Genomic DNA, 17,857 nt, shown 5'->3' on the forward strand with positions numbered 1-17,857 from the left:
ATATGTGTATATGAAATATTCATATAATTTCTTATCTACCCTTTTGAAATTGAAGAGCATTGCTTCAGAGTGCACAGACCTGTGATTTTCTTTCCAAAGCTCTTTCCAATTTCTTTCTCATGTGGATGCATTTCCTTCTTCCTTTCTCTCCTATGGTCTCTGTGTCATGTCACATCTCAGCCCACCACACCATCTCATCTCATCTAATCATATGCTTCAAAAAAGCACACGACAGCCACAGAGAGCAAATATTCATAAAGGTCTCAAAAATACAACAACAAAAAGGGGCTTGAAATTTGATAATCAAAAGTGTAGGCTGAGTATCAGGAAATATTTGTGATAGTATGGAACTGGGGATACAAAGTGTTAGGCACTTAGCAGACAAATCCCCACTCACTTTAAATTAGATAGATAAAGAAAGGAATTATTATTAATATGCTAACACTCAGTAAGGCTCTCTCTAGACACAAAACATCTATCTGTCTATGATAAAAAAAAAACCAAACCCAAAACAAAACTCTCTTTGAAATGCTGCAACACCTCTGCTGCCAGGATTTGGCAAGGCAGAGATGTAACATCAGCATAGTGCCTTGTTGCAGGAGAGAATAATCTTTTCATTATACTGGTAATCTGAATTACCCCTGGAGAACAGAAAAGCTCTGCAGGACAGGGGGAAAATATGCAAATCCAAATATGCAAATCCAAAATAATTTTTTAAATTTTGGTTTTCATTTCTTCAGATTCTGTTAGCTTGCTTGTTGTACTGCTTCTTCCTATAATGTTGGGTTTTCCCCTTAAGATGCTACTGGACTGAATTGTCATATGCTAAAAGCTGAAATAGTGCAATAAATGCCAATATTTTATTTATGTTAGTCAATGAGCTGGCCACTGTATTTAGTAACTGTCAATGCCTCAACCTATGAGTGTAAGGARACAAGTTTAGAAGAGAAATTTACTATTACTTTTCATACTGACACCACCATTCCTTTTCAGACAAACATCTGTGTGGTGCACACCTGTGGTCTGTATATACACATGTATTTTGTGTTTATATATGACTGTACTATGAGTTCTTACATTTTTACTTCCATTTCTTTCCTGGGAACACCAAAATCTACTCCTACTGAAACGAACATTGTAGATCTTTCCATCCCATTGAGTCTTCAATGTTGTCCTTCAAAACTGTTACTGGTCCATCATCTAATTCCAATTGAGAAAGCATGAAAGTTTCCAGAAGAGGGTCACTTATGTCTCTATGTAGATGCTTAATAAAAGCAACTTTTCAGAGAGTTAGACATTTTTCAAATCAAATCTGCCACAGATGGTGGTCTAATCTTACTCTTGATTACTTCACTGTAAATACAGTGACATTTCATTGAAGCAAAGGCATTTTAAGTGAACTACTTTTATGAGGGAAAAAAAATCTGTGTAAATAGAGCCATTATGAGGCTGATGAACTGCTTTACATCCTACTCACACTATAAAATAAGATTGAAGTGGGACGTGAGCCTTGCACTGTGCACGATGAACTTCTCTTCACATGATGAATGCTAAGTAAGTGCATCCACTGGTTTGCCCTGATAATAGAGACAATATTTGCCCTGATAATAGAGACAATAAGTAAGAGCTAAATTAGAAACAGGACCTAAGATTAATGCAAGCTATTAATTTCCCCTTTTGTTTGTCCTTTCCAATGTTTGTAAACAACTTGGTTTTTGTTAGGCTTCCACCTGTATTTCAGTATTTGAATAGTTCTTTCTCTCCACACCTCCTTCCCCCCTAAATCAAGGAAAATTTCTCCTCCTGCAGCAAAATGAAATGCTGAAAACACCCCCAACCTTGTTATAAATTATGCCTGGCTGTATGACTTTGCAGAAAAAAGTCTGGGGGTACTGATGGACCACAAGTTGAACATGAGGCAGCAGCGTGTCCTTGCCACCAAGAAAGCTAATCCTGGGCTGCATTAGGCAGAATGCTGCCAGCAGAGGTGGCCCTTCCCCTCTGCTGAGCTCTGCTGAGGCACCCCCTGGAGTTCTGTGTCCAGATCTGGGCTTCCAAGAGCCAGAGAGGCACGGAGCTGCCACACAGGGTGCAACAAAAGGCCACCAAGACAATTTATGCACTGCAGTTTCTTTCCTGTGAGGTGAGGCAGAGAGGCCTGGGACTGGCCAACATATTTCATAGGCTCTTTCAGCGGTGTTCAGTGACAGAAAAAGAGGCAACCAGCACAAACTAAAACACAGAATGTTCCATCTGAACATGAAGAAACACATTTTACTGGGAGGGTGATAAAGCACAGGAGTAGGTTGCTTAGAGATGTGATATCTAGATTTGCTGCATTTTCAGTCATTTTGAGGCTCTAAGTCCAAAGCAGTTTCTTACTTTTAGAATTCTTTGTGGATTCACTTGTTTGTGTCTTATGTTCTCTCTGCTTAGTCTGTAAGTTCTAACTCCCTTCACATTTTCCTCTGAAGAATTTAAATCTTKCATTTGCTCTGTCTTTACTCAGCTATGAGTTGATTCTTATCAAAATAATTTTCTCTCTTTTTGAGGCAAACCCCCTAGGTTCCTCCACTGTTTTTGCCTTCAGCAAATAATTTTGGAATGTTGTGGGAATTTCAAATGAAGCGGTGGTGTGTAAGTGGAGACGTTTTTTGACACTGAATCCTCCTTCGGGTTCATTTGAATGSTACTTTTCCACCTCATGGTGAAAAATATTCCATCTTAGGCACTGGTAAACTACAAACTTGAAGAAAATGAAATCAGTTCTCCAGTTTACATTAATGGATTAGGGATAAATCTATACTTCTTTTTACCTATGCCACCATCTAAGCAGATGATTAAAGAAGACAGAGAAGATCCAAGAATGGGTCCTTTCTCTGACCTGGTATGCCAAAAAAATGAAAAAGAAGAGGAAATTGATGACTAGAACACTATGAATACAATTACTTAAGAAATAAGAGTAGTTCAGTATTGTGAGATTGTGACTATGATGGATCAATTTGAAGAAAGGACTGAAAGGGGTGCAYATCATTTATTTTATTTTTGTCATCAGATTAAAAGACCCGATAATTCACATGGTGCATTCCCATGTGAATGGGATCACAGATCCCAAGTGATGTATGGAAACAGTYGAGTTGCTGTGATGGAACACACACATCACAGCCCTGCACAACCCCAGAGCACAGTCAGAGTTATGTAACAAAAATTCCAGGATAATTTTACAGCACGGCCATCCAGACCCACGAAAACACTCGAACATCTAAATACCYGAGCCTGTGATCCATAGTTGCTCTAGCTGATCTATTTCAGTGAGGGGATATAGTTTGAGAATATCTTGACTGARTTATTTTAGATCCTAGAATACTGCTGCTGTGCTTACCCATCAGATCATACATACGAGACTTAAGAGTTTACCTCGTCTGGCTTTGCCCTGGCTGTACCTTTTMAGGGACCTGATGGGCACTCTCTCAAAGAAGGAGGAAAAAATAGATAAAATACAAAGCAATAGCCATGAACCAGCATTTGGCAGGTGGTAAGGTCTATCTTTGACATGGCCATTAGGGACACACAAGTTGTGGATCACTTTCATTTTTAGATGTTTTATATTTGTAAATTCCTAGATGCAATTAAAGAATTGTTATAGCAGTATAACCCAGAATTTGTAACTCYTCTGTCCTTGGATTTTCATAAAATGGAAGTCACAGGTTCATTCATTGTATTTAAGGAGAGCTGAAAACCCAGGAACAACTAGATGCTAGATTCTTCTGACAAGGCCCTGAACAAGCAAGGGAAAACTGTGTCTAGGGAGGAAGTGGCGGACATATTTTCCTTAATTCGGGCAATTCCTGTGAATACTTACTTTGAGATTCGGACAACAAAGCTTCCACAAAATTCTTATGTAGTCCAAACTTCACTTATGGATCATTTTATGGCCTATTAGATTGAAAATACTGATTAAAAACTGCTTAGCATTGTAAAATGTCAATATGAAGATCCATTTTTTGAAAACTCTCCTCTAAGAGCAGTGCTTGACAGCTGGGAAAAAAAAAGAGTGCACTTTCTATCTACATAAAATGGGTTTCCTAAAAAAACATTTACGTCAGAAGGATCAGAGTGTCCTGATTGAGTCAAAGAACTCAATTGTGAAAGGCTTACTGTGATCTGTGGGTGAATAAGCAGCGAACAGTCAGTGTGAGAGACYGGTTTCCTGTCCATGTAGAATATCAGTGAGACTGCTTTTGTCTGTTCTTCATATTCTCATCTTTGAAAGGAAGGCCAAAAATGCAATGAGGAAGAGAACCATAACAATGATGGGAGGACCAAACAAGATGTGTGACAGGGAGACATTTGAATATTTCATTTTTTAGGGCATAAAGAAGTGAATATGTGACCTAATTATGGTGGAAAATGCAGAAGTATCAGATTACAAACAGCTCTTTATCCAAACTGGGTARTGTACAAAAAGTGCCAGGCAAACAGCAATGAAAAATTATCACAGTCATGGGRAAAAAAAACAGTCCAAGGTATCTTGGAGATTCACTATTCCTGAATTAATCAAGATAAGATGCTTTTCTAACAAAAATTCTTCAGTAAAATGTAAATTAAACTCAACAGTGGGTCAAGAGGTGAAGTGTACTGTCCTGGAGGGTAAAGATCAATGTTCCTTCTTCTACCTTAATATTAGAGGCAGTAAGGTACATTGCAATTACTGTCTTTTGTAACAGAGCAACATGAATAGATCTATTTTTAAATAGCTTATTGCAGAAAGTGCTTTGTCATTCATATCTGTACAACAAGCTGACTTCTCTGAATAAACCTGATTTTCTTATTTTTAATCTCCTGTTCACTTGCAGAGTTAGAAGGGTTCAAAGAGGGCAAGAGTTTGTTCTCAGCAACAGAATTGTTTATAAATGATCAATCTGTTCCAGCTGTCCAAATGCATGGGCAGTAGTAGGTTTGGCAAAATACAATGAGAGTTGCTTAGATGCAATTCCAATTCTAGTTTTAGACAGCAGCCTGTATAGTTTCTAACATCACTGTAAACTGTAAAAAATCCAATCTTACTTAGTAAGGCCTGAATTTAATGAATTAGTTTTCAGAAGCAAACAGCTTTATCACTGTCAGCAAARCACACTTGGTCTTGTATAAGATACATAAATAAAAGGCCAAACTATCCGCTATTTGAGGCACAGATGCCAAGACACAGCACTCATGATTTGCTCTTGGAGCAGTTGACAAAAATACCACATTACTCTGTTCAAGGAACAGAGATAATGGCAGAAACCAGAAGGAAATCTCAATGTTTTCATGAATCCCTAYGTTTCAACTGCGAATATTTCAGGAAGAGAGTTTTCTCTTCACTCGGGAAAGAGAAACGAAACAGSCAAGCTCCAAGGCTTTTTGAGGGCAACTCTGCATTTCAGCACAGTAGGACACTTCAGTTCTGTATTTCAGCACACCAGGGGGAGCGATTCCTCTTTGAGCAGGTCCCAGTTACAGCTCCACAAGGAACCAGACGACTCGGAGGCTTTTCATTAGCTCAGAGCAGCACTTTCAGCAACACTCAAGTGGAACAGCTTCACACAGAGCACGATGACCTTGAATGCCACAACAAAATGTAAATTCTGAGAGGCGCCATTTTCTCCACATTGATTTGAAAAGTGAAGGATTAGACTGGCTCTTTGGTAGAGTAAGAAGTTTCCTCTTCCATGCTGTATTTTAATGATAGYCAAAGATTCTAAATTACCCGGTTTCAGGAAAGAGAAATAATCTTTTAGGACTTTTGTCCTAAACCTCAATCTACTGCCTAGCTGCCTCTCTGTGTGTAAGAATTGTGTCGCTGACTGCTGAAAAATCTTTTCAAAGGCAGGAAGGATCCAAGCTGGTTATCTTCACTTGGAGCAGCCCTCAGGTGGACTTGCTGGCTGGAATCCTGACCGAGGAAGATCCAGTCGTAGGGACAGCTCTACCCTTGTTTGTTTATTAAAGKTGAGTTCCTTGGTGGTGTTCATCATTTCCCACCACACCCACASGTTTCATTCAGCTTCATAATGCATGAATTGTCTGGGACTAGCTGCAGCAGCTTCTTTCATTCAAGATAGCCCTAGGTGATGAATATATTTGTGCTAAACAAGGAGCCTCTTCCAGCATTTCTCTCCACTAAGCAGTTTGTGCTCCCTCAATTAGCCCTAATGCAGTGTTGTTGAAGCATGCACTAAGATTACATCCTTCAATTTTAAACAAACAAACAAACAAACAAACAAGAAACCAGGCACTTCAGCCATTTCACCTGCACATGAATTAATGCATACTTGGGTGCACAGAAATCACTTTGTAAGTCACACTGTCATTGAGCTTTCCTTAAAATCATTTTAGGGACGGAAGAAAAATCTTTGCTTCTGTGCTGTCTTTGAACACTCTGGTGAGCAGGACCTGCTTCTGACAGAAACATGCCATGGCTTAGTGAGGCAGGAGCACACAGGCACGTAGCTCCTGGCTGAGAATTTCACTTGGCTGCCAAAGCAGCATAGGTGGGAACTTGCTCGCCCGATGTGTTCTCTGGCAGCACAGTACATTAACTGACATCCTGGTGCAGATCCAATTATCTGTCTGGGAGGTTGTCCAGCAACAGACACCAAAAAGACAGGTTCAAGGAACCTCATCAGGAATAATTACAAAACAGCTTGCCTTAAGGTGAAGTTTCTTCCTATTTCCAGACAGTGAAATTTGGTGTTYAAGCAGAAAGGACATTATTCTTTGAAATATCTTCTTTCTAGTTATAGGTATGACTCTTCTGAGCTTTCATACAAATGCCTAATGCCCTCAAGAAGGGGGCACTGATCCCTGTGCATTTGATTTATTCATTACTCTTATATACTGCCCATTATAGAAATCATATGGAGTAAAGGTAGGCAATAACTTCTTGTCTACCATTGCTTCTCTGGCAAAGAATACAGCTAAGACTTTTTGGGCATTGTTTCTCACTCTTCTGGTGAAGAGCAGTATCASGTGCCTAGGTGAGCCCACTCATTTCTCTTTTCAATCTCATTCCTACCTGTTGAGGGTGCTCATATACTGCAGGATATCCCAGATGACTGGGAAATAGAATGTAAAATTTCTGGTTTCAGATGACTGAGAAACCTAAGATCAGGGTATTTCTAATGCTTTTGCCACAACTGCCCTCCCTCCATGCTTGCAGAGTTAAGGAGTAACATGATGGCAAATAACACAAACTGCACTGCAACTTGAGAACCTTTGCATCCCAAACCATGTAAGAAAACAAGCACCTGAAAACAGGTAATAGAAAACTGGGAATAAAGAGAATGGAGAGACTTCTTAAYGAATAGAGCTATCCATTCCCATACAAATGTGATGCCAAGCCTGTCCCTTGTGCAGTTCTAAGTCTCATTGTACTAGAACAGGATTCAGACAAGGCTCCCATTTCAYCTCCTACAATGTATTTTCTGCATGYAACTTTCTAGGYTGAGAAGAAGCCACAGGATTTRATCTAGATTGCGAATCTCTCCACTAATCCTGACCACTCAAGGCATGGAAAAGAAAGGCTGCCTTGTTCCCCCAAATGGCACACAGAACTTCTAGAATACACTCATATATGAGGATGCATACATGCACTGTTGTCCTCTGGTGAATATATATGGAAGGTGCTAGAGACCACAGATTCCCCTCAACATCTTGTGCTCAATATGCTTCCTGAAGAGGACAACACTTGTTCTGTCTCAGATGCCGTGGGTGGAGCTGACAGTCAGTCAGCATACATGTGACTGGATGTGTGAGTATTACARGTTTCCAGAAACCCCTTAAAAAGCACAGACTGAAATCTTCTAGGGTTGGACTCCAGTCTGATGTGATTTGGGTTTTTTTTTTTTAATCTTCACACTCTCTTTATACATGAATGTTTTATTCATGTATACTTTTATTGTTTTTGAATGGACTTTTTTATATCTCAGAAAAAGCACTGCTGTTCTCCCTCTTCAACTAAAAAGAATTAACAATAATGTTACTCTTATGATGTAACAAAGAGCCTGAACTGCATTGGCTACTTAGTGCAACTATTCTGCAGCACCTCCTATCATATTATTGGACTCTTCTTTTTGGTCTTCAGCTGCTGGGTTGACTGCAGGAACCATTAAATCCATACAGGAGTAGTATCTGAAGAAGTTGCGATGTTCTAACAGCTGGAAAAATACACCAGGTTCATGTGTGTTTCACAGTGAGCCAGCAGATGAGCACAGACCAGAACWGTTGGGGTTATTTCCTCTCTAGACACAAAGAAGTATCATAATTGGGGTCTTGCTCACCGGGGCCATTTCTATTTCCCTTCCCATGTGTTGATGAGGTAGACAAGTGCATAGTTTATGAGTTYTCCTCTCAAGCTTAGGCTCATAGGGACAGAGAGATACAGATCTTGAAGCAGATCTTTCCTTAAGCAGGTACTAGTCTGTCTGACGGGATCCCAAGAACATTCTTAGCCCTTTTTTAAGGACTGAAGTGACTTGTGGGGATGGAATCATTCTTGACAAAAACTTATGGAAGAGTTTCACATCCCTCATTCAAACTATCTGTTTGGAGTTGACTCCTGCAGGTCTGCATTTTCTTCAAAAACAATATTCAAACAACTGTGCCYAATGGCTAAGGTGAGAAAAAGAGGAATTATTTTTCAACAGCAAAGAGCTTATGATTTTTTTGTTAGTCTTTTCACYGCATGGGGCTCAGAAGAGAACGAAACCCAGGTTCTGCGTACTTAGGATCTCGGAGTATCAGAGCTTAACCTCTCCTCACAAGAATGGGCTTGTGAGAACCAGAACCTATTTRTTTCCCTCTCCATTTGCAGATCCTGCAGGACGGATTCTAGGATTCGTTACTWATCCATTCTGTGGCAGTCCCATAAACAGAGATGGACTGTTCCCCACATCAGAACAACAGATTAGTAATTCCCATCATGAAGCAGACCCAGAACTGCACACGAAATAGCACTGAATTTGGAACCCTTTACTCTGAACCTCTTTACCAGGTGACATCTGTTTTTGCTTACCACATACTGTGCACTAGCTGGAACTTCAGTTCCGAACTGAGCTGGCATGCCAASTGATAGCCTGATGCTCATCTCCATCTGAGGAATAATCTCTCACACCACGATGGCATTCTTCTGAAAAAAATGCTAATTTTTTGTTGCCTTTATTATGCCTTTGCAGCTTTGCTGGGCTCTCAGCCATAAATAAAGCCTGTTGATGACTTTGTGAAGTTGTCAGATACCTTTTGTTGGCACACAAGAGGCAACAGGTGCTTGTGATCTGTCCAAGCCATTATTCCATCTCCGCCCCATGTTATTATAACCTTCCCACCCCAAACCCATTCCCAATGTATGACGTCAGCCACATTTAATTGTCACCAGTCATTTAGCTCTGCTTCCAAATCACAGCAAGGCTTTGTTTTGTTCATGGAACAGGACATGTAGAGTGCACTTTCTGGGTGCATTAAGTCTTCAAGTAGTATACTGACGTCTTTTCCTTACATTGAAAATCCCTCTGAACTCCCCCAGAACCTTTCCAGAGTTTGAGACTAGGAATAAGGATGATGTAAACATCACACTTCAACTGGTTCAAGTTGATTCAAATGGACTCGCATCAGCTGGATGCTGTTTAGAATCTTCTTCTGGTGGCCAACGAGGGTGATGCCAATGCGCTGGATGTCTCTGCAAAAGAACAGAGGACATGGAAGTTGTTAAAATGGACTGCTTGTTCTGAAAAGTCTCAGTCCATTTTGCTGGAGATGCAAATCAATGTGTATGGATATGTGCGTGTGCCTGTCCGTGCCTGAGAAAAGCTGACAAGGCTTCTGCTTTTGCTTAACAAATGTGTGTGGGTGGAGGGGGTGTTGGCAGAACTTGGTAGGTACAAAAAGAAGCAGAARAAGTGGGCCATGAAAAGGATCAGAGGGCTGATCTCCTATGAAAGAAACAGTTGGAGTTGTTAGCCAGAAGAAGAGAAGGCTMCAAAAAGATCTTTTCCAATATATAAAGGGGGCTTACCAGAAAGATGGAAAACAACTTTTTACCAGGCCCTATAGTGACAGAACCAGGGAGAGTGATTTTAAACAGAAAGGGGGTAGATTTAGACTGGAGATAAGGAAGGGTGGTGGGACACAGATACAGGCTGCCAGGAGAAATTGTGGATGTCCCATCCCTGTAGGCATTCATAGTCAAGTTGATCAGTGCTCTGAGCAGCATCATCTAGTGAAAGGTRTCCCTGCTCATGGCAAGGGTGTTGGACAAGATGATCTTTAAAGGCTCCTTCTAACCAAACCATTCCATGATTCCAAGAGTGTTCCTTTTCCTGGATCCTTTCTCCTACATTTTACTTCAATCCAGTATATGGTGCGGCTGGTTCCACACATCTGCTTAAAAGTGGTTGTTATCATCTGTGCTCGCTGTCATGAACATTCTGATGTAGCAGGCTCTCAGCAACACTGACAATAAGTTTTTGGATGCACATTGGATCAGTATCAGTGCTCATAAAAACAGATTACAATTGTATCAAGGCATGGATGGTGTCCAGAGGCCCTAGTGATATGCAAGGAACAGTAGCTACTTTGCTTTGGCTTCCCTCTCCTTTTTCAGGTGTACATATTCTCCATATAGCCAATTCCTCACACTGCTTCCACTTTCTGCATGGAAAACTCAGTGTCTGGTGCTGTTGCTCTTTGTCCTGCTACTCACTCGAGCGTCATGCGTGATATGACATCGAATGTAGCCAGCCCAGCCTGGTCAAAATTCTCCTTGTAGCGGCCCATCTTGATAGCATCCAACCACTCGTGGGCATTGCTGAGGGAAGGGAAATCTGGAGGACAGTTGCTCAGGAGAGGCTGAGACGGTCTGCAAAAGAGGCAGATTCTAAAACCCAAGTTATCAACTTCAACTGACCACACTGGTAAAGTAAGGATTATGAGAGGCAGAGAATGCAGCCTCTGAAGAGGACAGAATGAAGAACAATGACATTGGTTCTTCATGCCCTGACTCCTAAAGATCCACCTTCATGTGCTATTTCTATGCTACCCATGTCTCTTTTTCTGCTCAAGAACAATTAACCAACCCAAGGAACTGATTCTCCCTTCCCATTGCCCATACTCTCTCAGGCACATTCTCGTTGCCCAAGGTGCTTCCACACTTTCTTGGTCTAGATCTGTTACCCAGGAGCTGCAGTGAGGAGGTTTCTGAAAGAGACATTATTTACCTTTCTACCTCTGTGTCTAGATCTCCCTCTCCTAGATGCTCTCTTTGGGTCAGACAGTCACCGGTGAGACAATGAGTGCATTGTTTCAGCTCCAACACCCATCAGATAAAAGAATTGCAGTAAAATGCCAAAGAAATGACTGTTTACATATGGCACTTGCTCTTTTCCTCACTATCTGAATCTGTCCCAAAGCTGTAAACTTTAGTAAACTGGGTATCACTAGATACTTTTCCCCTCCCCCAGCTGTGAAGTACATTCCATAGAGACAAGATTTATAACCACAGGGAAAAACCCTCCAGGCCAGCAGGATGTAATTTCGTCATCAGCCCAGCAGCCAACTAACCTTGGCACCATTTATCCCTCCAGAGACTTCTCCTTTGCTGACCTCCTGCCTCTTGTTCCATCAGACTGCAAAATGCAGTTGGAAAAATATGGGATGCAAACTGCAGTTCTAATTATTCTTATCTAGAGACTTCCTTCCCTCCATAAACGAAGGTCTTCCTTTCCTTCATCATCTCTTGYGGTCACACAATATGGTGTGGTCACAGAACATCTCATGCAGCTGCACCCAGATGTGTCCTGCCCTTCATTCCCTATGATCTCTCATTCATCCTCAGTGCAATTCACTGAGATTTATCTCCTGTCACATTCAGCACTCACAACTCTCCATTAACTGAATCAGTATATACAGTTCTTCCAACATGCTTCCTCTTTTTTTTTCTCTTCCTGTTTGTTCCCAGTCTCAAATGAGAGGGTCAGAAAAAAACCCCCAACTATTTAGCCGGATTTATTGCTTTCTTTTCCTCATGATGCCTACTGAGACAAGTCCTCTTATTTTGCATTAAATCCACATCTCACCTGCTGGTCCCAGTGCCAATGGCTTTGAGAGCTGATGGCTTGCGAATCATTTTATCCAGGGCACTGACTATTTGCTCAAATTTGGGTCTCTGGACCCGCTCCTTCTGCCAGCAGTCAAGCATCAGCAGGTGCAAAACAGTTGGGCAGTCTGGGGGTGGTGGCAGGCGATAGTCCTGGTCAATGGCATTAATCACCTACAGCAGAAAAAGAACAAAGCTTTACCACAGCTGGGAAAACAAAAGACCAAAGAGCTTCAATCACTCAGTGTGTGTGGCTTTCTTCAGCTCAAATCGATACAGGACAGAGAGGCAGATATACATCCTCACCAATTCCAAAACTTACATCCTGATTGGACATGTCCCAGTAAGGCCTCTCACCGTAGGACATCACCTCCCACATGACAATGCCATAGCTCCAGACATCACTGGAGGAGGTGAACTTGCGGTACTGGATGGCTTCAGGGGCGGTCCAGCGGATGGGGATTTTGCAGCCCTGGGAAGCAGAGAGAAAGCAGCYAGAATGTGGTGAGATAAGGACTGCTTGTGAAAAGAACATCACTGAACCAATCAGATGTCAGCAGCATAACACAACTCAGAGCACGGGGTGACAGCCCCATTGATTCTGTCTTGGAAACACTGCTGGTTTCAATTCATACTATGTTCAAGGTTTCCACCGTACTTTACTGAGAAGGATAAATGAGAGAATCATGCCTCCTCACTGCGACAAATCCCATGATTTTATACTTTCACAGCTTTACTTTGCAGCATTTGAAAGTGGCATATAGCAAAATCCTCCTGAGTCACAATCATTTGGAAATCAAAAGCCATTTAAATAATGCCAAACTGCAGCACTAAGGACAGACAGACCTAGCACTGCTGGCATTAACTCGTTTCTCTTTCCATCTTGACCTCTCTGACTGCAGGTCTGACTGCAGGTATGACCTGCATCATTCAGGTGCTGGTTCTTCAAAATGCACAGATCTAAGAATTGTTTTACTTTTCAGTGACTGAATTCTTCATCCCCTTCTTTTTCAACCCACCTATTACACTCCCACCCCTTTTGCAGCATGTGTGACAGGTGTCACAACTTCATAGTCAATAAACTCATTTGATGATTGGTTGTAAGCCCATAAATACACGTAGGCAATTTATCTTTTCTGTAGGAAAAAACCCAACTCTTTCATCAAAAAGTGGTAGTACAGGATTTCAATCTCTCCTTCAGCCTTTTATGCTTCCTATCAAAGCCTAATGAAAGGGGGAAGATAAAAGCTAAATCAGGCTGTGAGGTTTGACCTATTCACCATCACACCACAAAGAACAGCACTGAGACTTCACATGGCARACTGGCTCAGATACTCAGTTATTTTTAATTTTTACTGCTTTGGAACAAATATCCCACAGGATAGAAGGCTCTACTCCACTGTTCTCTATGGTCTTACGATGGAATAAAGAGGAGGAACACAAGAAAAAATTCTATCTGTCAGCACTGCAATGACTCCCTCCACAGCAGTAACTCACCAGACCTCCAGTGTAGGTGGGATTTGAAGCATCATCCTCCAGGAAGCGGGACARCCCAAAGTCTGACACCTTGCACACCAGGTTGCTGTTGACCAGGATGTTCCGAGCRGCCAGGTCACGATGCACGTAGTTCATGTCGGACAGGTAGCGCATRCCGGCTGCAATCCCCCGCAGCATTCCCACCAGCTGCAGCACACTGAACTGCCCTTCCTTCTGCTGCAAGGGAGCAGGGAAACAGCCTCTTGTGACCACAGAACACCAAGYCAACAGGGGACACGATCAAAGAGCAAGGTAACAAGGTGGGTTTATGAAGTCAGAGAACATACATCTTAACTTCAGCCAAAATCTGAAGTGCAGGGACAGCAAATGAGAAAGGAGGGTGGGCTTAAAGCAATGAATCTCAAATGAAATCAGACACTGGTGATCTTTTCCTGAAAGCAAATCTCTCTTGTGGCCACATCCTCCCTTAGCACCCTACACCTAATCTCGCTAACTACTAAAATGGTTAAATGAATGTGAGCATACAAATATGCTTTTAGTAAGATTTTTACATTGGATTCTATGCAATTCTACTCAAGSGGTTCATGTGCCCTTCAAATTTTACCTGCCAAAGCATCTCTGGCTGAATTAGCACATGAATCAGCAAAAAAAGAGAAGYGAAGCAGCTATACTACATAGATTGTCCATATTTGTGTTTCATTACTCAAACACACTAAATCCAAAAATAGCTCCAAGTTTCATTACTTCATTACAAYGTTAAAACTTGGAAATAACTTGTGAAATAAAGTCTGTAAAACATTATTAGAAAGGAAAAATCTGGAACCTGCACATAAGCAACTGAAAGGGTGTGTACAAAGATAAACAATTTTGTACTGTTTACATTAATTATTGGAGTTGGAGAAGTCTAAAACACAGAAGGAATTTTAAATGACTGTTAAGTCTTTGAAATCTTTTCACTATGTTGGCCCAAAACCACTTACTGTGGTAATTTGCTATCATTTCTACTGAACCTCAAGAGGGCAACTGAGGGCTTGGAGAGATAGGAATGAAGAGGAAGGACGGGCAGAATTATCAGATCTGAGACTGGCACACAGCAAGATGAAGAGGTTAATGGTTGTGGGAGACTCTGTGGTACCCTGAGGAAGGAATCCAACGATCCATTCTCCATGAACTCTGTGACAATCATGACCGGTCGGCTCTTGGTGACCACTCCCTCCAGGTGGATGACATTGGGATGCTCAAACTGCCCCATGATGCTGGCCTCGCTCAGGAACTCCCGCCGCTGGTCCTCTGTGTAACCTGACTTCAACGTCTTAATAGCGACCATGTATTCCCGCTTCCCTGGGTGCTTCAGGCGCCCAAAGCACACCTCTCCAAACTCTCCTGTCAGGGAGGGAACAAACACACATCAAGTAAGGGGACACAGCAGTGAATTTTAGTCAGATGGACTAAAGCATTTTACTGTGGGCAACTCCAGGAGCTGCTTGGAAATGGGGTTACTAGAACTGTTTAGATTTAGGCAAAGTTTTTGGTGAAGGTTGGAGACCACATCTTCAGGTTTCAAATGAGGAGCTCTGAGTCTTCAAAGGGTRTTTTAAACTTGGTTTAGAGACAGCATCTAAGGATTAGTTGGTTAAAATGAATTTTGGTAAAAATTAAGATTTAGGTATCCTGGGACATTTGATGTGCCATGGATCCATGGATCCATTTCAGGCAGTAGCATGCCAGATCTCAAGGTGAACATSAAGACACTTTAAAATCTGCAGTCTCACAATACCTGATCCAATGACCTCCTCAATCTTGATGAGGGACACGTCGATCTCCTTGGCAAATTCTCGAATGGCTTCATTGGGATCTTCATAGGTTGAAGGATCAATGTAATACTTCACTCCAAGCCCTGCAGKGGGGGAAACAGCCCAAAACATTGCCAGAATCAAACCCTGAAACACACAGGTATTAATGAGTCCTGAAACGAGACAGGGCCTTGCCATCTGTTGCTCAAGCACAACTCACCTCGTGCACCGATATACTGCTGCAGGCGGTCTGTGTATGGAGTCTCTCGCCTTTTACTGCAGGACACAAAGGAAAGGAAAGTCAAAATACACACAAGAGTCTCTCATCCAATGCTGGGGCAGGCTTCTCAGTGCAAGGCTCAAAGAATCCTTGAAATTAGGGGTAGAAGATGGGTTTTAAGATCCTGCCCATCTCCTGGTAACCAGTGCATGCTTGTTTTCTTTGTGGTAGTTTTTACACCACCGTTTGCATCCCCACTTTGGAAATGACAAACGATAGGGCCTCCACCACTACCCTGAAAAAAAAAAAATTACAGTTTAACATTACTGCCTTGGAAGTTTTCTTGCTATTCAGGCCAAATTTGCATTTAAATTTCAKGTAATTACAACAAATTATTCTTTTCAATTATAATCTAAGCCAACTCCTGTGATGCCTTTCATGTTCTTCAAAAACATTCTAGGAGCCATTTACTCTAACGCTCAATATGTATAGATTTTCCCCAATTATTTTTCCGTCTGGCTTTGTTTAACAGCATTTACTTTGGCCATTCTTTCCATAAGTATGGTAACCAAACCAAACCACAGAGACCCAGACAGATGGAAATRTGTTCCGCGATGTGATTTCTGCATGTGTAGATCAAAACAGGTATGGTCTTTGTTATGTGATGTTTATTGCATGTATGCATCTAACTTCCAGTAAGCATAGATCCTTCTCAGCACAGGCATTTCTCAGATTTTACTCTCCTTCTAAATGTGTATGATTCAAGCATATATTTCCCACACAATTAATTATTTTAAATTTAATTTCTAATTATTTTAGGTTTCATCCTATTCTTCGTTTGCTCTAAATATATTTTCCATTTTCAAGCTACTTCTTTTGTTCCAAACAGTCTCCTTTTTTTAGTTTWAAAAAAAAATGTACAATTCATGCTGGTTTCCAATTATCCTATTAATTAGACCAGATTGTAAGTCAAACCCTACAGTATCCTGCAGTACCCCTGCTGTCTGCATGGATTTGTGTCAACTCATATGTTTTGCTGTTTCAGCACGAGACCTTTTAGCTGCTGATTCAATTAGCATTTGAAGACAAAGTATCATGAAATATTATGTTACTTTTCTTTATGAACATAAGTAATTCTGACGTTCTAACAGCTAACTGTGTTATTCTTACTTGTCAGACTTTTTTCTGAAAGTCCTGCTTTCAGAGGACTTTTTTCAAAACCACAGACAGTTCTACCTTCAAAATTTTTTCTCTTGTGCAAAGAAATTGGCTTTAGTGGGGGCCTATACCTAAGATATCTAATTCTGTGGCTGAAGCCGAAAATCAGGCCTACATTAATTTTTTTACAGGTTATCTAACAAACTAATTGCCTTCCATATAAAAATCCAACAAAACAATTAGCAAAAATAGGTATTTTACATTGCATATTGCCTGAAAAATGTGAACCAACAATTTATAAAAACAAGTTAAAGTCATAGCATTTGACTCTGCATATGTTCAACCTTTTAAAGAACTACTCATTTCATCTGGTGTTCCTCATTTTATGCATCTTCAAACTTATTTTTCTTATCAAGGACAAATTAAAAATAGAGATTTTTTATCTCCACTTTTTCTGAAAAACTGTCTATTAACTGCACATAATTCTTTAAGTATAAATGAATGTAATTTTTACGATATTTCCTCATATGTATATTTATAGATGCCATTAATGTCTTCCCCCAACACAGTTCTGGTAATATTAATTTATTCTGGGTTTGGGTTGTTTTTTTAGAAAAATATATGCTTTATTGAGTTGTGCACATAATATCACATTTCCAGCTGTAACAAGAAATTGTGTTTTTAACAGTTCAAAGCTACAAAAGGAGGCAACATTTTAAATATAACAATGTTTGATAATTATTTTCTTTCCAGATAGAAAAAATATTAAAAGAGAATTTACACAAGAGTAGAAAACAAATGTAGAAAGTGGAAGAGAACAAAAAAGAAATCATTAAAACTAGAAGCCATTTTTTAAAGTTAAGTAGTTTATACATTTTTTTATGTCAGTAGAAAAAGCTAAAAAGTCCCTCTTGTGCAGAGGCACATTAAGGCAAAGATACAGAAATCCATTACTGACAATCTAGGGGATTAAGTTCAAACCTCAGTAAATTCAAGGAGCAGGTAATGACTGTTTCTTTTCTTCAAATAACAAAACCCCCATTGTTTACTTTTGTACCT

The 17,857-nt window shown here is 40.7% G+C and overlaps 1 protein-coding gene across 3 annotated transcripts in view; it reads right to left on the reverse strand.

Annotated features, from left to right (window-relative positions):
* Nucleotides 1-3,024: 3,024 nt before the first annotated feature.
* Nucleotides 3,025-17,857, reverse strand: part of EPHB6 (EPH receptor B6) — a 72,512-nt gene continuing 57,679 nt past the window's right edge. For all 3 annotated transcript variants that reach the window (XM_057368249.1, XM_057368250.1, XM_057368248.1), the window contains exons 10-17: nt 15,641-15,696; nt 15,405-15,524; nt 14,763-15,010; nt 13,628-13,843; nt 12,453-12,602; nt 12,111-12,304; nt 10,739-10,894; nt 3,025-9,715 (exon numbers count right to left, since the gene is read on the reverse strand). In XM_057368249.1, the coding sequence (XP_057224232.1) occupies nt 9,607-9,715; nt 10,739-10,894; nt 12,111-12,304; nt 12,453-12,602; nt 13,628-13,843; nt 14,763-15,010; nt 15,405-15,524; nt 15,641-15,696 (1,249 nt within the window). In that variant the 3' untranslated portion in view covers nt 3,025-9,606. The remainder of the gene's footprint in view (nt 9,716-10,738; nt 10,895-12,110; nt 12,305-12,452; nt 12,603-13,627; nt 13,844-14,762; nt 15,011-15,404; nt 15,525-15,640; nt 15,697-17,857) is intronic.

Source organism: Malurus melanocephalus, unplaced genomic scaffold (assembly GCF_030028575.1).
Source record: "Malurus melanocephalus ecotype Western Australia unplaced genomic scaffold, MMel_1.1 scaffold_89, whole genome shotgun sequence".
In the NCBI taxonomy this organism is placed as follows: Eukaryota; Metazoa; Chordata; class Aves; order Passeriformes; family Maluridae; genus Malurus; species Malurus melanocephalus.